General features: G+C 43.8%; 1 protein-coding gene across 9 annotated transcripts; it reads left to right on the top strand.

Annotated features, from left to right (window-relative positions):
* The first annotated feature begins 1,246 nt into the window (after window positions 1–1,246).
* HMCES (5-hydroxymethylcytosine binding, ES cell specific) lies at window positions 1,247–19,000 on the top strand. 9 transcript variants are annotated; one of them, XM_081148510.1, is made up of 7 exons: window positions 1,247–1,449; window positions 2,131–2,336; window positions 10,572–10,715; window positions 11,542–11,664; window positions 14,521–14,702; window positions 16,695–16,887; window positions 18,319–19,000. In XM_081148510.1, the coding sequence occupies exons 2-7, from the start codon at window positions 2,154–2,156 to the stop codon at window positions 18,553–18,555; spliced, it is 1,062 nt and encodes a 353-aa protein (XP_081004636.1). In that variant the 5' UTR covers window positions 1,247–1,449; window positions 2,131–2,153; the 3' UTR covers window positions 18,556–19,000. The 9 variants fall into 9 exon arrangements, with proteins under 9 accessions (XP_081004636.1, XP_081004631.1, XP_081004630.1 ...); XM_081148505.1 differs by lacking the exon at window positions 1,247–1,449 and adding an exon at window positions 1,513–1,580; XM_081148504.1 differs by lacking the exon at window positions 1,247–1,449 and adding an exon at window positions 1,521–1,651.
* Window positions 19,001–20,412: the final 1,412 nt, after the last annotated feature.

The raw sequence follows: 20,412 nt of genomic DNA, 5'->3' as shown, positions 1-20,412 counted from the left end.
GCTGACTCATGCTTAGGGGCTCCACCTTCCCTTTCTAGGCCTCCCCACCACCAAGAACACCTACTCTATCCCCTTTGCATCCATAGACCTTTCGCTGCTGTACTTACCATGAGGCAGGACCCTCTCCTACTCATCTCTGTCCAAGCCCCATACCCAGGAACAGGAGCAGTGCAGGTTTGCTGAGGGAATGACAGCAGTTGACAGACTGAGTTTTTGCAGTTAGTCTTGCACTTCCACAATCACCTTCCTTTCTAGGTGATAGATGGAGGCCCCTGAGGGTTTTGGATCAATAACCTGGGTACCCCTAGCATCAGTCCAATTCAGGAAATACACAGGAAAAACAAACTTTAGAGAGCACACTTTATTAGCTCTAGATGCGGAAATCCCTGGCTTATGTCCCAAGGGAGCAGGCTCAGAGGCCACTTCAGCTGCATTTGCAAACTCAAGCTAGGTGGTATACCAACCTGTGACAAATCCACTTGCAACGCCCATGTTTAAAAATCCAGGCCAGCCCTAGCCAGTGTGGCGCAGTTGGTTGGGCATCATCCTGTGCACTGAAAGATTATCAGGTTGATTCCTGGTCAGGGCACATGCCCAGGTTCCACCCCTGGTAATGGGGTGTGCCAGAGGCAGCCCATCCATGTTTCACTCTCATATCAATGTTTCCCTCTCCCTTTCTAAGGATCAGTTTTTAAATCAAAAACCCCCAGGCCCTCACTCTTAATGGGGGGAGGAGGGGCTGTGCCATGAAGGTGAGGGCCTTGGAAAGGCCCATTCTGGTGCCCACTGAAGTTAGAGTGACTTGTGTGATTCATTAAAGTTTTCCCGATGGTCCACTTTTTGCCCCAAACTTTGAGGCAGTTATTAGGACTGTGAAGTAAATATTTCCTGCTCTAGCCGGTTTTGCTCAGTGATTAGAGCAGCAGCCTGCAGTTTGAAGGGTCTAGGGCATGTACCTCAGTTGCAGGCTCTGGCTGGGAGGAGGCAACCAAATGATGTGTCTCTCACATCCATGTTTCTCTCCCACTCTGAAAAGCAATGGAAAAAATATCTTTGGGTGAGGTTTAAAAAATAGTAATATCCTCAAGACACATTTCCTGATTTCACCCCTACAAAGACCTGGTGCCCTAGAGTTATGGTTCCCGCCACACAAAGGGGCACTTCAGGGGCCCTGGGACGGTGCTAGGACCTCTGCCAGCCCCGCTGGGCCGAGCCGTGCCCTCGCGACTCCTTCCGTAGCCTCATTCCTGCGGTCCGCCCTGGAAGGGCAGTTAGCCCCGCAGGGGACCTCACAGACATGGAGGAAAGCGCACTCCAAGAACCGCAAGGTCGCGGAGTCCCCATAGGCATCCTTGGTCTCCGGGGCCACTTCTAGAAGATTCAGACTCCCGGAGCCACTTCCCGTCACAGCGGGGGAGGAAACAAGCCCGGACTGCCGGCGGGCGGGAGGTCACGGGAGCCGCCGTCTGCTTGGGGTGGGGCTAGGCCGCGTCGCTGGGCGGGGCCGGGGCTGGGAGCGTGAGCCCGCCGAGCGTGACCCCGCGGCAGGAGGGCGACGCGGGCCGGCGGGCGGGGTGGAGGTAGCGGGAGACGACGCGGGCGGCCAGGCCGCGTTCGAGTGAGGCGGCGCGGGCGGCGGGCGCGGGCTGAGGTGCGGGGTGAGGCGGCGCGGGCGGCGGGCGCGGGCTGAGGTGCGGGGTGAGGCGGCGCGGGCGGCGGGCGCGGGCTGAGGTGCGGGGTGAGGCGGCGCGGGCTGAGGTGCGGGGTGAGGCGGCGCGGGCGGCCGGCGGGGCGGAGGGGGCGTGCGGCGGGACCCTAGCCCTGGCGCGGAGGGGCCAGGTCGCGCCAACAGGTGGCCTGGGGCCACCTCGACGACGAGACTTGGCGCCGGGGACTGGGTGTGGCCTGGGGGTCCCCGGTACTGCGGAGCAGAGGAGCCGCGGACGGGGAAGAGGCTGAGTTGGATACTGCCGAGGGCTGGCACCCTTACCTCATCACTGAGGCGAGCCGGCTGCTCGCTGATGTGAGGCCCTAATTAATCCCAGGAAGGGAGAGAAGGAAAAGTAGTGAGGACAAAGAGAGGAAGGAGCTCGTGGCTCAGACCTCCTCCTAATGTTTTGTAACCCAAAGGTGGTGAGAGGCAGCGTTGAAGAATGTGTGGGCGAACGTCCTGCCATTTACCTAGAGATGTTCTCACCAGAGCCTGCGCCTATCAGGATCGGCAGGGCCAGCAGCGGCTCCCGGAATGGAGAGACCCTGACAAGTACTGCCCGTCCTACAACAAGAGCCCTCAGTCAAACAGCCCAGTGCTTCTGTCTCGACTACACTTTGAGAAGGTAACCAACCACTTTATCTGCATTAGAGTAGCTTCTGGCCCAGAATGGTAATGGTCATCTACTTCTGCAGTTGACCTTTGAACAATTCGAGGGCGGGTGGAGGTAGGGTCCCCAACAATCCCCCCCCTCCCCGCAAAAGTCTAAAAATCTACATATAACATAACTTCTGACTCTCCAAAACCTTTACTAATAGCCTACAGTTGACCAGAAGCCTTACCTGTAACATAAACAGTAGATTAACACATATTTTGCATATTACATATATTATAAACTGTATTCTTACAATACAGTAAGCTAGAGAAAATAAAATATTAAGAAAATCATAAAGAAAGTACATTTACAGTATTTATTGAAAAAAAATCTGCATATAAGTGGACCCATGCAGTTCAAACCCGTGTTCAGGGTCAACTGTATTTGGTTTGGTGTATGCTCAGCCTCTGAGATGACATTTAAAAACCAGCTTTAGCCCTGTCAGCGTGGCTCAGCCCTTGAGCATGGACCTGTGATCCAGGAGATGGACTTTTGATTCCTGGTCAGGGCATGTGCCCAGGTTTCGGGCTCCATCCCCAGCAGGGGGCATGCAGGAGGCAGCCGATCAATGATTCTCATCATTCATGTTTCTATCTCCCTCTCTTTCAAATCAGTAAAGACATGTTAAAAAAAACACACCAGCCTTTATTTGACCCCCAGTTGAGAACTACTCTGGGCCCCACTGCAGGTACTTTTATTGGTATCTTTTAATCTTTCGAGGTAATTCATATTCTTCAGGCTCAATTTAAGTGTCTTCTTTATACAAGGCATACTACCCTTAATGCATGTCAAATTTATATCAGCCTTGTATTTGGATACTTTTTTTAAGACAGCATCTTTCCAACTACACTGATCATCAGGGTCATTTGAGTATCTTTAAAAAAATACTCACACCTGGCCAAGTGACTCAGTTGGAGCATCGTCCCATACACTGGAAAGGTTGCAGGTTCCACTCCCAGTCAGGGCACGTACCTAGGTTGAGGGTTCAATCCCTGGTAGGGGCACTTATGGCAGGCAACTGATAAATGTGTCTCTCTCACATCAATGTTTCTCTCTCACATCAGTGTTTGTTCTCTCTCTTTCTCGCTCCCTTCCTCTCCTCTCCCTCCCCCTCCCTCTCCATACCTCTCTTCCTCTCTCTCTAAAATCAATAAACATATCTGTAGATAAGGATTTTAAAAACTTTTTAAAAAAAAATAATAGTAAGATTTCCATGCCCTTTACCAGTCATGCTGAATCAGACTCTCTAGGCCTAAAGCAGGATTAAGACTAGCTAATCTAAAACATCTCTGATGTTTCTTGAACATTGAAGTTTCTGTTCTTTTTGTTTTTCAATTTTTTTATGTTTATCTTTTACTGAAGCTAGAAATAGATGTATTTGGTTTGGTTATTTGAAGTTTAATTGCATTCATTGTGTTTATAGTATTCACCGATTATAGTGTTGGAGTGACCAATAATTTATAATCATGTTTTGGTTCTTTGCTTTATTTTTATTATAAACATGGTTGTAATAAATAACTTCATTCTGGATGAATGAATAACTTCATTCTAGAAGTTAATAGTTTCTCCATGTCTTTTTTTTTAAATTCAAATATTAAATATCTATGATATATTTTTAAAAACATGATTATTTCCATGCTGGATTTTCTCTTTGAACCATAATGCTTAAATCACTTTATAAAGCTGATTATACCATTGCTACATAATCTTTAGAACTCTTGTGAAAATATGGTAGCAAAAAAAGACTCATTTCTACATTACAGGGATCACATTATTTTGAAATAAACAAACCTGATAACATTGATCTTTTTGGTTGAATGAAACCATTTATATAAAATAGTTTATTCTTGAGCCATTTAAGAAAGCCTTTTTTTTTTTTCTTTTTTTTTAATATATCTTTATTGATTTCAGAGAGACAAAAGGAGAGGGAGAGGGAGAGATAGAAACATCAGTGATGAGAGAGTCATTAATCGGCTGCAGCCCGCAACCTGGGCATGTGCCATAACCGGGAATCGAACCCCGATCACCTGGATCCTAGGCCAAAGCACAACCGCTGAGCCATGCCCGGCTGGGCAAGAAAGCTTTTTTAAATGAGAGGATAATGAAAATAAAACGAATATCAAGGGGAACCTTGACTTGGAAAGGAGACAATAAAACATGTTTTAAAAGAAGGTATAATTTGAAGTGAAAAGAGAAGAATTAAGTGTATGGGACTTATTCTTTTTTAGCTTTGGTTCTTATTGTACTACCTCTTTAGAATTATAGAATGAATGTTAGCTGGAAGAAAAATTTGTTAAACAGATGAAAAGGCAGAAGTGTAGAAAGATTGTGACTTGTCCTAGGTTACCCAATCAGTGATGGATAGAACTGGGACTGAGGTCCAGACCACTGTCCCTGCTCTAGTAGATGCTTCCTGGAACTAGGAATGAGGGAGGTGGAGACCCTAGCAAGTATAGCCCTCTTTTTCTGTCAGCGGTATGAATTTGCTGATTGATGGTAGTGTTTTGACCCCACATCTTTAATAAATTTTATTAAGATTGCTATGGTTCCCTAATTTTGATAAATAGTTGAGGTTTTATTTTTATCAAACACGTAAACTGTAAAGCAAAATTAGAACCATTTCGGCAGTTAATTTAATCCATATCATTAACGGCCAGCACATATGTATAGACTGCAACATTTACATTTGAAACCACTGGTTTGCAAATTACTTCCTCTTTCATTTGTCTCCCTCATAGCTACTAGCTGTTCTAGTCATAAGTCCAAAAAGGTAGGGGAAAAGATGACTAATATCGAGCAATATTTTCAGTATTTTGGCTTTGCAGCCACTTTTTTTTCTTTAATGTTTTTATTGATTTCAGAGAGAGGAAGGGAGAGGTAGAGAGAGGCAGAAACATTGATTGGCTGCCTCCTGCACGCCCCCTACCAGGGATCAAGCCCAAAAGCCAGGCATGTGCCCTGACCAGGAATCGAACTGTGACCACCAGGTCTGTGAGTCAGTGCCCAACCACTGAGCCACAGCGGCTGGGCTGCTGCCACTTTTTATTCATTTTTCCCAGTAGAGCGAACCCTCATGTTTGGGTGTGATTTACAGTTGTCCAGTGAACACACTCAAGTTAAAGGTGACCACTGGAATTTTTTAAGAGTAGGATTTCTCAGCCTCAGCACTATTCACATTTTGTGTGGGATAATTCTTTGTTGTGAGAAGCTGTCCTGTGCGTTGTAACATGTTTATATTACTCTCCTCTACCCATTAGATGCCATTTGTATCACCCAGGTCCTAACAACCAAAAACAACAACTGATGTTGCCAGATATACCCACTAGATGTTGCACATCACCCTCCCCACCTGCATCAGGTTTTGGTTGGGGGGAGGATGTCAGAATTGCCCCATGTTGAGAACCTCAGATGTAAGAGTATTGTCTTGCAAATTTCTGATGAGACATCATTTAGTTGGCCAAATATAATGTTATCTTTCTTATTCTCATTTCTGCTTTAAGCAGGGGTCCCTTCTGCTTGGAAGGCACGTTTGATTCTGGAAGAGAGGGTTAGGGTTAGGGTTAGGTTTATAAAGGTTCTGTGTTTCCACATATTTTTTCTTCTTCCTCTCCCTGATGAGAGTTAACACTTGAGTTTATGTCCTCTGCCCTACCATTTCTTCCAGGGTTTTCTTTTTTTAGTTATCCTGCACACTTACTGTTTTTGTGTGTGTTCTTTCTTTTGGCATAGAATTGTCAACCAAATGTTGTTGATGTCAATTAAACACAAACAGGAATCCCCAATTTGGAGTGGGGGAAGAAGGAAACTTGATTCAGTACAAACAGCTCAACTATGACTCAGCACAGCAGTGAAAACGAATGGCTGTTTGGTGGCCCTGGGGCCAGGCTCCTCTTTAGCTGGACAGCTCTGTTCTGTCTTCACTGGTCTGCTCCAGCAAGAGATCTTCAGTGTTTCATGTTTGGTGTTTCTGCTCTAGACAGGGAGGTGTTTCAGCTCCAGGCAGGGAAACACAGTCTTCAGTCTTTGATGGAAAGGGTAAGTGCTCTCAGAGCCAGAGGGGAGCTAACTCAATGTAGACAGAAGTCCTGGCTCCTAGTCCCTGATTGGTCTATCTTCATGCAAATGAGGATGCCAAGTCTTCCAAGATCAGTTGGTCCAAAAGATACTGTCCTGATTGGTTAGAATGGAACTGCTCTGATTAGGCAGTGAAGAAGCTGATGGGGGATATAGCTGCACAACCCTGATTGGATGAGGAAATCCTCAGTCCTATTGGTTGAAATAGGAGGAACTCCTTTATAAGGATTGGCTCAGAGGGCAGAAACAGTGCAGGTAGGGAGTTCAGTGCAGGAGGAAGGCAGCTTAGTGCAGGCTTCTCCCTCAAGTGAAGTTTGAGTGAGAGGCTCTTGTATAGAAATGGCTACTAGACTCTGTTTTTTAAATTTGAGCTCAATTAGCCACTGGGAGCCCTTCTTAGTAGGTATCTTCTTTCTTGGGGTCCACACAATATACCTAGGCTGCCTCTGTCTTTAAGGGGGAAAAACACACACGCACAGTTGGTCCTCATTTATAGATTCTGTGTTTGTAAATTTGCCTACTTGTTAAAATGTATTTGTAACCCTCAAAATATACCCATGTTACTCTTGTCCATGTTTGTGGACAATACAGGTGGTGAAAATTTGAGTCACCTGATTGAATAAAACAAAGCTCTTAAAAAACCAAAAATAAAGAATCTCTATCTTCTTGTTCCAGCTCTTATACTATAAACAAGTGTCCCTTTTGCAGTCTATTTAGTGTTACGATTTATGCATTTGTGATTTCACTGTTTAAAACTGTCCCAAGCATAGTCCTGGAGTGCTTTCTGGCTAGTATTCCTAAGTGTAAGAAGGTTGTAGTGTGCCTTACAGAGAAAATACATGTGTTAGATAAGCTTCATTCCAGCATAAGTTACCGTGCTGTTGCTCATGAATTCAACATTAATGAATCAACAGTACATATGAAATAAAGTGTCTTTAAACAGAAATACACATAAAACAAGGTGACATACTAATCAGTTGATGAAAATGTCACCATAGGCTCATGGGACACAAGCCCTGCATTTCCCCTATGAGCAGCAGTTCAGTGTTCACTAATTCAGTGTTTGCAGCAACATTGTAGAACCTGTGGTGAATAATGAGAATGGACCTGTGTGTGTAGAAAAAGGGGATTGTACAGACAAGATTTTGAAAGAAAGAAGACAGGATCTTATCAAGAACATAGTGGAAGGATTAGCTTTAAATAAAAGGGAAGCCTTTCTGAGACACTACTGCTGATGATTCCTTTCTTGACTTTTCTCATTTCTACTTTTTTTTTCTAGGTACTTTTTCTTGGACTCTACTTTTCCCTTGTTTCTCCTTTTCTTTTTTTGTACCCCCCAAGTTAAATCCTGTGCTTGATTTACTCCCTAAGAAACTTTATGCTAATGGCTTTAACAGTCACCTTTATAATTCTAACCTAAAGAAAAATACTGAATTACAACTTGTATGTGTATTCCATGCCACATATTTTAATGATTCCGCAAGGTAGGTATTGTTCACTCTTTTTTAAAAAAAAATCTTTATTGATTTCAGAGAGTGGAAAGGAGGGGGGGAGAGAGAGAGAAACATCAATGATGAGAGTCATTGATTGGCTGCCTCCAGCACACCCCCTACTGGGGATCAAGCCTTGCAACCGGAGCATGTGCCCTGACCGGGAATCAAGCCTCTGTCTCCTGGGTCATATATGTGCTGATGCTCAACCTCTGAGCCACACCGGCTGGGCATTGTTTGCTTTATTTTGACAGAAAAGGAAAGTTGAGGGTCCACAAAGTTGAAACTAGTCCAACTTCATAAGTAGCAGTGAAGAGGTTTTTAAATCAGAGTCTTACAAAGGCCTTATTTTTAACTCTGTACCTGAGGTTTGCAAACTATGGTCCTCAGACTAAATCTGGCTCACTATGTTTTTGCAAATAAAGTTTTATTAGAACACAGCCACTATCATTTGTTTGTTCTTTGGCTATTTTCACACTACCAGTGGTGACAGTTTAGTTGCTTGAGTCATTGCAACAGACGATATAGACTCACAAAGCCAAAAATATTTAATATGTGGCGCATTACAGAAAACGTTTTGTAACCCATTCTCTCTACCATGCTGCCTCCTAAGTTTTAATTACACGTGCTTTTTGGACATAGTAAACAGCACTATTTGGACTTTATTCTAGTGACTTAAAATAATTTTTAATTATTTTTAAAAATTGATTTGAGAGAGAGAAACATCGATTTGTTGTTCCACTTATTTATGCATTTATCGGTTGCTTCTTGTATGTGCCCTGATCAGGGATTGGACTTGCAACCTTGGCATATCGGTACAACACTCTAAACTGAGCTACTCAGCCAGGGACTAAATAACCTTTATTATGTTCACCACTGAGGAATTAAGACAAAACATTGCAGATAATGGTTTGTCTCTTCCCTGAAGTCTGGGGTCTCAGCTGAAAAGACTTGACATCTGGGGCTAGAATCATCTAGAGCAGGAGTCAGAAAACTAGGGGCCACTGACCATTTTTTTAATGAAATTATATGGAATACAGAAGTATCCATTTATCACCTATGGATGCTTTGTCCCTGTAACAGTAGTTACAGTTGCAGCAGAGACTGTATGGCCTGACAAGTATTTAGTATCTGGCATTTTATTTTAAAAAGTTTGCAAACATCTGATCTAGAGGCATCTTTAGTGACTTGTCTGACAGTTGATGTTGGGTCTTAACCTCGGCTGTTAGCCAGAGTACCTACATGTGGTCTCTCTACACAGCCTGGGCTTTTTCACAGCATGGCAATCTTAGGATAGTTGAATTTCTTGCATGGCAGCTCGGAGTTCCAAAAGCAATGTCTCAGCAAATAAGAAGGAAGCTGAAAAACCTTTTCTGACTTAGCCTTAGAAATCATAGTGTCGCTTGTGCCAGATTCTGCGAGTCAGTCCATTCAAATTCAAGGGAAGAGAACACAGATCCCAGCTCTCAAGGGGGAAAATGGTAAAGATTTTTCAACCATTTCTTTAAACTGCCACAGACTTCCCACTGTTATCAGAAATTCAACATGTGATCTTTCCCCAAATCAAACCCTTCTTAAGATTTTTTGTTCCATAGTGCATCATTATTTCAGTCTTTTGGGCCTGAAAATTTAATCATTCCTGTTTTCTTTTTCCACTTGCACCACAATTTCATTTTTCTGTCTTTTGGATGTCTTTTATTCTCACTACTGTTACCAGAGCTACTGTATCCTTATCATCAGACCCCTGAACTATTGTAGTAGCATCCATTATGCACTCTCTACCACTGGCTTCTTCCAACCTGTAGCATACTGTGCCATGCAGAATAGTGTGTATGTGAATTTTAATATGTAGATTTCATCAAATTCTCAAGGGCCAAATGCAAAAAAATTTAACAACTGTGTGTTGGGGGACCCCAAGACTACCCTCACATTTGGAGAGTCATTAGGAGGACTCAACATATAAGATATATAGTGACTACGCCTTATAACAGTGAAAGGATACACAATAGAATCACTAAGGGAAAAAGACCCAAGTAGAAACCTGGAAATTTTGCATACGTGCCTCCTTATGTTTTCTTCTCGTGAGGGGACAAACTAAGCACCTTCCTTAGTAAGCACTAATTAAATGTTTGCAGGAACCGAAACTCTTCATAGCCCCTACTCTACCCAAGCAGAATGTCTTACATTCCAATCAACATGATTGCTGCCCTAGGTAGCTTTGCACAATGGTTAGAGCATCAGCCCGAGCACTGAAGGGTTCCTGGGTTCGATTTCGGCCAATGCATGTACCTCAGTCACAGGCTTGATCCCCAGTCAGAGCATGTGTGGGAGGCAACCAATTGATGTAAGGATGTGTCTCTCTCACATCGATGTTTCTCACTCTTTCTTTCTCTCCCTTCCACTCTCTGAAAAGCAGTGGAAAAAATATACTCGGGTGCGGATTAAAAAAAAAAGATTGCTAAAGAACACAAGTTACATCATGATAAATCACTAAAATTGTTTTCAGATAGAATCTTTCCTTTTTAATAATAATCTATTCTTTGTATTTTGGTACTACTAGTAATATAATGCATGTGCTAAACTTGATTTTAAAAACTTCATTATGATCTCCTCACTGGATCTTAACCTTTTTCCATGGCAGGGTGCAGACTCATCTGAGCGTATCATTGCTCCTATGCGATGGGGCTTGGTTCCATCTTGGTTCAAAGAAGGTGATCCTTCCAAGCTGCAGTTCAACACTAGCAACTGTCGTAGTGATACCATAATGGAGAAACGGTCCTTCAAGGTAGGTAGCTTATCTAGGGAAAAGGTACATATTCTGTTCTTTTTATGAACAGAGCTATATGTGCCTTATATGCCAGAAAAATAAAATAAGGTTTTCTTTGGAACCTCCCTTAAAAGTCCCAAAGTGTTGAGTACTGTTTTATTTATTACTGTGTAACAAACCATGGTGGTGGTTTAAAACAAATCACCTATTTGTACTATTTCTTATATTCAGTGGGTTGACTGGGCTCAAATGGACAGTTTCACTTGGAAATTCTTGTGTAGTTATAATCAGATGACAACTGGGACTGGATGTCTAAGATGGCTTCTTCACCCACTTGTCTGACACCCCAGCTGGGATGGGTAGAACAACTCGAAACTTTTCCAGGTGCGTAGCTGGGGGTTGTCAGGGTAGTCAGGCTTCTTACATAGTATCTGGCTTACCCAAAGCTCATGCAAGACACCAGGGAAGAAACTGCAAGGTTTTGTGACCTAACCTTGGAAGTCATACAACATCACTTCTATAGCATTCTATTGGCCCAGCGCAAAATCAGTGTAGGAGGGAACTACATGGTTGTGAATACTGGGATGCATGGCTCATTGAGAAGCCAACTTTGGAGACTAGCTACCACAAGTGCCTATTTGTTAGAGAGCTGTTGCTTTTGCTTACATTATTTAATCTTTTCAACATCTGTTGAATGGTGACTTTATACATATGAAAACTGAGGTACAGAGAAAATTAAATAACTGCTTTTAAGGTCACACATTGGCAGATCTAAGATTTTAACCCAAGTCCATGAAACTTAATTCTAAAACTAAGACTATGTCTTGCTCTCATTTTCCCTCAGGTGCCTCTTGGAAAGGGAAGACGCTGTGTTGTTCTAGCAGATGGATTCTATGAGTGGCAGCGATGTCAGGGAAACCAGAGGCAGCCATACTTCATCTACTTTCCCCAAATCAAAACAGAAAAGGTATCATCAGTAAATTTACTCAAATACAGAGAACTAATCCAAAGAAGGGCATTCTTTCCTTCCCTCATAGAGGTTTTTTTTTAATTGATTTTTAGAGAGAGAGAAACATAGATTTATTGTTCCACTTATTTATGCATTCGTTGGTTGACTCCTGTATATGCCCTGACGGGATTAAACCTGCAGCCTTGGTGTACCAGGATGACGGTCTAACCAACTGAGCTACCCAGACAGGGCCCTCATGGATTTTTTTTAAATAATAACTTTATTGAGGTATAATTGACCTTTTTAAATTATGGAAGTCAATATGCTTAGTAAAAGAAGCCAGACACAGAAGACCACATATTGTATGATCCCATATATGTATATGAAATGTCCCAAATAGGCAAATCAATAGAGACAGAAAGTAGATTAGTGGTTTCCAGGGCTGGAGAAGTAGGGAATGAAGAGTAACTGCTAATGGATATTGGGTTTCTTTTGGGGATGATAAGTATTTTCTAAAAATCAGATAGTGGTGATGGTTGCACAACTTTAAATATACTAAATAGCCATCTCAAACGGGCAAATAAAGAAAAATTAAATTTATTTAAAGGGGATGGGGATACCCAAGGGGAAGGGCTACACAGCACTGAGCCAAAAGTATTGGGTCCATAATGGCAGAAAACTATACTTGAGACAGTGAAACAAGAAAGAGCGTAGAATAATCAACAGGAGAACCTAGGCTGGGCTGCTTTGGCTCACTGAGAAGTCAGAGAGAGAGAAGTAGGCCTTGAAGACAGGTTCAGGGGGGTAAGCCCAGGAGGAGCTGCCACTGCCCATTGCTCTCCTGCTTGCAAGTCTTGTGGGGTCCCCTCAGAGGGCTGGAGATGGCACTGGTGTGTTCCCCACCGCACTGGGTCCTTTGTCCTGAGCATATTTATCTCTTTCTTGCAGGTGGGAGTCTTAGGGGAGGTCTCAGGGGAGGGTCTTAATAGAATATTCATCAGCCTTCCAGGTGCACCCTTTGAGAGTCATGGTCTCCACTGATTGGTTGGTGCTAGGGAAGGGGGTCATTAGTCAGTGTATCTGGTCCTGAGTCAGCTATAGCACCACTTGTCTGATTTTGCTGCTTATCTGGGCCTGGAGCTGAAGTACAACTGATGCCTAGATGTTATCTTTAGGGAGGAATGCTTAGGAGATCTAAACTGTAAGACCAGTGACATGCTAGGGGAGGAGGGGTTACCCTGGGGACAAAGTTCTTGTTTTCCCAGTTTTGCCCCTTGATAGGCATTCGGGGCTTCCTGCCCTGATGTGTTTCTGTACCTGAGTTTTTATGCCTGGATTTCTATACCTGCCCCACCTAACAGTTGTTATAATTACCTTTGTTCACCACTGGTTTTAAATTTCTCTGATGTGACCTTGTGTTTAGAGTAAGTGTTGATTTTCTGGAGGGTTTTTCTCAGTACCCCTGCTCCCTTCACTTGTAGTATTGCCCTTTGAGCCTCTGCCGTAGAGAGGACCTTCCCATGCTCTTGCCCCTTATCCAGAATTAGACTGCTGTTACTTGTCACTTGGTGCCATTAATCTGAAGGGGGGGAGTACAGCATGTTCTCTGTTGTCTTCACTGAGTCTCAGTCTTATGCTGAACTGTACCACTAGCTCTCAGGCTCAGCCTTTTTCAGTGATCTTGTTCCCTCCCAAGGGGAGTAGAGGGTTTTTTTCTTTTACTCTTTACTAGCTTCGATGAGTCTTTACCTGTATCTTAGAGGTGATAGGGTTTATTACTCTTCCCCTGACCCCTTAAAGCTTTTATTTCTTAGAGGAAAAGTGATCAGGTGAAGCTTCATGCCTTTCCTGAAGCAAGAGAGCTCCCCTCCTTCAGGCATACGCCAGCAAGGAAGGCTTTCTCCAGTCTCCTGCCCTGCCCCCAGTCTTTCCTGTGAGCACCCTGGGAGGTCTGTGGAGAAGAATATGCAAACTGATGCAAACACTCTGATGTCTGTAGCCTCCAGGGATTCTGTACTCTTCGGCTAGCCCACACTCTGCATATAGTAATTTGATAATAATTTTATCTGAATTCTTATATGCTGTATGAAGGACTTGCCTTCCTCCTGTTGCCACTGGTAAGCAGTGCTTATATCTCATCTCCCCATGGAGGCCCCTGTCTTTCTATGAAGTTTAGACTAATTGGTTGCTCTGTGACCTCAGCTTTCTAATGAATTTAAGAAAACTTACGATTTGATAGACGGCCTAGCTTATTTTCTTAATTGTTTAAGACGAAAGTGACACCTTTCTGGCTTTCTGTATTCTAGGCCTTGCACTGAATCTTTTTTTTGTTTTGTTTTGTTTAAAATATTACAGATGTCCCTTTTTCTCCCCAATGACCCATTCCACCCCGTTCCTTCCCCCTCCCCAGTCCCTCTCCCCATCATTGTCCATGTCCTTGGGTTGCTTACACTGAATCTTAAATGGCAAGTAGGAGGTGGCATGATAAGAAAGGGTGGGAAGTACACTTCGGGCAAGGAAGGTAGTTTGAGCAAGACAGTGGGAACGAAACTGCATGATAGCTTCAATTACATTCAGCTTGGTTTGGTTCAGGTTAACATTAAGTGAAAGCTGGAATGATGGGCCAGATCATAGAAGGCCTGAATGCCTGGTGAAGGTATTAAATTGTATTCTGAAAGCATTGAAATAGCCATAAATCTATAGCTGTGGTGGGTATTTACCATCAATCCTCTTTCCTTTGAAAGAGAAGTTAATAAGGTATGGGCTAAATTACTTCTAAAATGATTGCAATGCTCTTAAGTCTGTAGTAGTACCCAACTTGCATGTAGAAGAAGGCCGCTGAGTATCTAATCTGCCCATGTATTTTGCTTCCAGTCTGGCAGCATTGGTGCTGCAAATAATCCTGAGGACTGGGAGAAAGTTTGGGACAACTGGAGGCTACTAACAATGGCAGGGATCTTTGACTGCTGGGAGCCACCAGAGGGAGGAGACTGCCTATATTCCTACAGCATCATCACAGTGGATTCCTGCAAAGGCTTAAATGACATCCACCATAGGCAAGTCATATTTCTTATCCTTGGGTCCAAAAGGATTCAGGGGAGGGTTTGTTCTCTTTGCTTTTAGATAGATAGCTTCTGGAATTTAAAGTCTCTATGCATAAATTTAGACAGTGGGAAACTAAGACAGTTGCTTCATAAAATGCTGTTACAGTCAGTTTGGCTATAACATGACATGCATTCCTAAAAATCACCACATTATGAAAAATTGTACAATGGAAACCACAAACCTTATGGGAAAAGTGGAGTTAAGAAGACTACACTTAGCCCGGCCAGGCGTGGCTCAGCGGGTGAGCATCAACCTAGGATCCAGACGATTGGGGTTCGATTCCCGGTCAGGGCACATGCCCAGGTTGCGGGTTCTATCCCCAGGAGGCAGCCAATCAATGACTCTCTCATCACTGATGTTTCTATCTCTCTCTCTCCCTCTCCTTTCCTCTCTGAAATCAATAAAGATATATTAAAAAAAAAAAAAATTACATTTAAAAACTTTGTCAGTGACACATTAAAAAAATTAGAACTCTATTAAAAACCACCACAGTTATGTACATTAGGTGGTTAAGAAATACATAAATACTACAATAAATATGTTCACTTACCTTTAAAAAACCCAAAGTTTGCCCAACCGATGTGGCTTTATGGTTGAGTCTGGACCCATGAACCAGGAGGTCAGTGGTTCGATTCCCGGTCAGGGCACATACCTGGGTTGCAGGCTTGACCCCCAGTAGGGGGCATGCAGAAGGCAGCCAATTGATGTTTCTCTCTCTCTTTCTCCCTTCCTCTCTCTAAAATCAATAAAAGCATATTTTAAAAAAACCCCAAAGTTTGCCTGTGGAAATGAGTTTTCAGAAGAGTTGCAGTTTATAAGTTGTGAAAAGGCAGAAGGAAGATTATGCAAAATTTACGATCTTTTGTGGCTTAAATCCTGGGCATGTTTTTCCTCCATTTGAAATATGTTCCGTTGAGACATACATTTATAATATACATATACATGTATATTATATCAAATTGAAGGGTTTTTGTGTGTGTTTTTTTTAAATCTATTGATTTCAGAGAGGGGAAGGGAGAGGAAGAGATAGAAACATCAATGATGAGGGAGTCGTCATTGATCAGGTGCTTCCTGCATGCCCCCAGCTGGGGACCGAGCCTGCAATCCGGGCATGTGCCCTGACTGGGAATTGAACCGAGATCTGCCTGGATCCTAGGTCAATGCTCAACCACTGAGCCATGCCAGGCCGGGCAAAATTGAAGTATTTTTTTACATAAGTGAGATCATAAGTCCATATGGATGGACTTAGAAGGTATTGTGCTAAGTGAAAAAAGAACAAAAACTTTAAAAGTATATATTTTTAAAGTAAGTTTGATCTGTTGAAATGAGAATAATTATTAAAATAGATGTTTATGCACTTATCTCCTAAAATCAACTGCCCCACCCACCAATGATGTGTGTACCGTGCTTTGCATTTGCCTAGGGCATAAAAGTGGAAGCTAAACAAAGGATCTTTTCCTAACATCTTCCTGGGTACCAGGAATCATGACTCTTAGCCTCTCTGCTTTCTGAGGCATTTCCTTTTGTTCACAATTATGTGAATAGGTCTTTTTTACTGTAAATCTATCATAGATTGTAAGTTTGGAGATTATTGTTGATAGACAAGTTTTCCACGATCTATTTCTCCTTTAATTCTAGGCTGGGGCATCATAGAAAAGTCACTAGTTTGCTAATGTGTACACTGGGGTGCACTGGGTCCAGTCATAATTACTATTCATTGTCTTTGCCATAAAATTTTATAAGCTGGCTCTCCTAGTGTTGAATTTCATGCCCTGTCAAGTTGTGGTCAGGGAGCACATGGCAACAATCAGCATGTGAGTCACAGGGGGAGGGCGAGCTTCTCCTTGTGATGATTTGTGCTCTCAACTAACTCAAGTCTCTCTCCCTTCTCTCCCTACCCTCACTCTGCCTCTTCTAACCAATGTCTTAACCTCACTGGCTAGGATGCCTGCCATTTTAGATGGAGAGGAAGCAGTCTCTAAATGGCTTGACTTTGGTGAGGTCTCAACTCAGGAAGCTCTGAAGTTAATCCATCCCACAGAAAACATCACTTTCCATCCTGTCTCTCCCGTGGTGAACAACTCCCGAAACAACACTCCTGAGTGTCTGGCTCCTGTCGACTTACAGGTCAAAAAGGTGGGTCTGTGACTCTGACAGTTCTTTTTGAGCTTTCTGTCTTCTGTCAGTTTAGCATTTTCTTTTAGGATATGGCTTTAAACCACCCAAAACTCATATTCCTTATTCATGGCAAGGGTGAGCAGAGCAGTGATTCAAAGCTGGCTGTAATTCAGACTCCTCAGGAGGGCTCTTTCAAAACTTAAATGCTAGGCCCTATCTGGACCTACTGAGTCAGTCACTGTTTAGGACTGAGCTTGGACTTCTGTATCATTGAGAATCTCTTCGGTGAGTGTGGTAATAAGCTAAATTTGAGGGCTCTTTCTCTAGATGGTGTTGTGAGAAAGACAAAGGAGCCTTTGACCATAATTGTATCTCTGTCCATAACCAAGTGATTTCTGATATCTTTTTGCTGTACCTCTGCTTTCCCAACCACAAGTTGGAGGAATTTTAATCCTTGTTCCCCTTCAGGACTATTTGAGAACATTCCTGCTATAAGCTTTAACTTCTTAGAATTGGTCAGGATCCTGAAGGTGTATTTTGAAGGGAAGTTGAACAAGCAAATGGCCTGCAGTGGGGAAGGGAGCTCCAAAGCAAAAAACCAGCCCCCACTGACATTTGGGGATAAAGGCTTAGGAGTCGCAACTGTTTTTAGGTGGCATAGAGGGATCTGAAGTAGGACATGGTTGTGAGTGTTCCAAGAATAGGCTTCTAGAATGCCCAAGAAGTGTTAAGGACAATGATTGCAAGAGCAGCTACCCCCCATTTTTCTTTAAGTTTTTAACGTTTTCCATACCCACAGTCAGTGTCACCTTTTTTCTTTTGTCTTAATTCTCTGCAAACTCCTGAAACCCTGATACTTTTTTTATTTATTAGATGTCTCTAAAAATGATTCATTTTGCACCAGGCACTGCCCTGTTTCTGCCATGGTCTTTACTCCAGAATTCACATTCTGGAGAGGTAGCATTATGTGAACTCAGAACCTTCAATTCAGGGATGGGATAGAGGTAAGGGAAGCAGAAGAGCAGTGCTGGGCAAGGAGGGAAATAGCCTGTTCAGCCTTAGGCTGAATCCCTACTCATGGAGGCTATTTAAAGCGATATCTACCCAGCTTCATTTCCCAACTCTGCCTAATCTCGCTAAATTACATTCTTTTCCCTGAGAATGCTTCATTCTCTGCATGTTTGAATGTCTGTCAGTGCTCTTTGAATGGCCCCGCACACCTCCATGAAGCCCTCTCTAAGAGCTACTCTCTACCCCTTACACCTCTTGGAGCATACTCAGTCGCTCCTCTCTTCCTACTCCTGACTAGTGGGTGCTGTCTGGCCCTTAGTAACATTTTATAAATCTGGGTCAGTACCTCATGCCTCTTCCCCTATTTTTTCCCTTGGAGTTGTCCTTTCCCCAGAAGCTTGAGTTGAACAGTTTTGAGTTTTTTTATCTTTTTCCTAGGAACTCAAGGCAAGTGGCAGCAGCCAGATGATGTTGCAATGGCTTACCACAAAGTCACCCAAAAAGGAAGACCCCAAAATACCCCAAAAGGCAGAATCAGATGTGCCCCAGTGGTCCAGCCAGTTCCTGCAGAAGAGCCCATTTCCTACCAAGAGAGGTGGTGCTAGACTCCTGGAGCAGTGGCTCAAACAGGAGAAGGAGGAGGAGCCAGTGGCCAAGCGCCCTCACAGCCAGTAAAGCAGGACTTTGAGAGACCAAGGTCATGGTTTGCTGCACTAAATACTGTTGCTGATAACAGATTCTTTCATTGTGTGTATATAGACTTGTTTTGGGAGGAGGTAGCACAGTATTAGTTAACAGTTGTGGGTTCGTGGGGGAGTGGCTATCCTGGCTGTGACCAGGAATTCACAGTGGAGATATGGACAGCTGGGAAGGGGAGGGTCCACCTCCATCAACTCTTAGGGGTTCATTATGCCTGTAACCCTTTCTTAGTAGGACTGGTGGAGCCTTCCCTCAAAGCCTGACCCTGCTGGCAGTTCTCAGCACCTGACCTGGTGCTGCTAGCAAAAGGCTGTTTTCTGTTCAGCCTTTGGGTTCTTTCAGTCTTTTGGAATTAAGTTCTTAACATGTATTTTTTTCTGAATAAATTATATTTGATAAACTGTCTACATTCCAGAAAATGCTCCTACTGGTTGGGGGAGTTTTGAATCTTACTATTTTGGGCTTTTTCTGGACAAAACTGCTTTTTTGGAAACAGTAAAAAGGCTTGGTGGGGTTTTTTTTGTTGAGTCTCTTTTCTCTCAGTCTTGGAAGTTGTCCAAATCCTTTAGCTTAAAACCAGCCTGACTGCCTGCCAAACACAAGGGACTGGGGGGAGGACGGGGTACAGAGGCCAAGACCCTGTCGTTACACAGGGAGCATAGAGCCTGGGTAAGGAGAAATCCCAGTCACAGCCCTCCGAGTCCTCTGCAGATCCCCAGCCTGTGGGTAGAGCAGAGCAGAGAGGGATGACTTGGGCTTGGGGTGAGGGTGGGAGCTGACCATCTGCCTGCCCTAGCCTGGTCAGAGCCCCTGTGATTTGCTCTGCAGGCCCCTTCTTGGCACTGAATCGCTTTATAGTTAGATATTTATTTGGGGTAGTTATCTATTGTCCCTCTATCCACCCAGATCATTAATTCTATGAAAGCAGAGACCTCTTTTTCACTGTTTTGTTCTCCCAGTGTTAACGGTAGGTGTGCAAATATTTGTTAGATGAATGTGAGCATTTACTACATGCCCTGCCCTGCTAGGCAAGGAGCCACAGGCATTAATCACATGTCAACCTGGCAGTTAATAAGCATTTGTGTGTGCATGCACGTGTGCCCCACATGAGGCTGTGGTGTGCCAGGAGAGGGCCTTCCCAGGGATCCTGGGGGAAGAACCAATGAATCTCCAGAAGCACCAGGGCTAGTCTGCTTTTAACACTTTGGGGCATCCAGGAGACAAGACCCCACAAAATGCTGTCCCAACAGCTGTATGGAAAGGAACTGTGCCCTGAGCAGACTGGAGTGTAGGCCACCTTCTACCACCACCACCACCACTACCACTGAACCCCTGTTGAGACGCTGGCCCAGGCCCTATGCAAATCAGGGATTGAGATTTTCACCAATCAGCTGCTCTGATGCCTCTTGGAAGGGGGTGGGGAGGGTGGTCTCTGACTCCAACCATTGGGGTGACCTCCATGACTCTGCCTTGTCTGTAAATTTATCTTTAGATCACCATTCCAGCTGAGAAGGCAAGGTTGGCCGGTGGTCGTTAGTACTCAGCAACCCTTCACTGAAGGCCAGGAGTGTTTTCATTGTGGCCTCCAGTTTTGTTTGAGCTGATTTGCTTGGAGTTTTGGTTTTACTGAGAGACTTTGAAAGTACACACAACTGTCCTAGTCAGTTTGGCTCGGTGCTTAGAGTGTCAGCCAGTGGACTGAAAGTCCTGGGTTTGATTATGGCCAAGGGCAAGTACCTTGGTTGTAGGTTCTATCCCAGGGCCCAGTCGGGGAGTGTGTAAGAGGCAACCAATCAGTGTGTCTCTCTTACACTGATGTTTCTCTCTCTCCCT

The sequence above is a fragment of the Miniopterus schreibersii genome, assembly GCF_964146895.1.
Source record: "Miniopterus schreibersii genome assembly, chromosome: 10".
Taxonomy (NCBI): Eukaryota; Metazoa; Chordata; class Mammalia; order Chiroptera; family Miniopteridae; genus Miniopterus; species Miniopterus schreibersii.
This window is presented reverse-complemented; position numbering and strand designations above follow the sequence as displayed.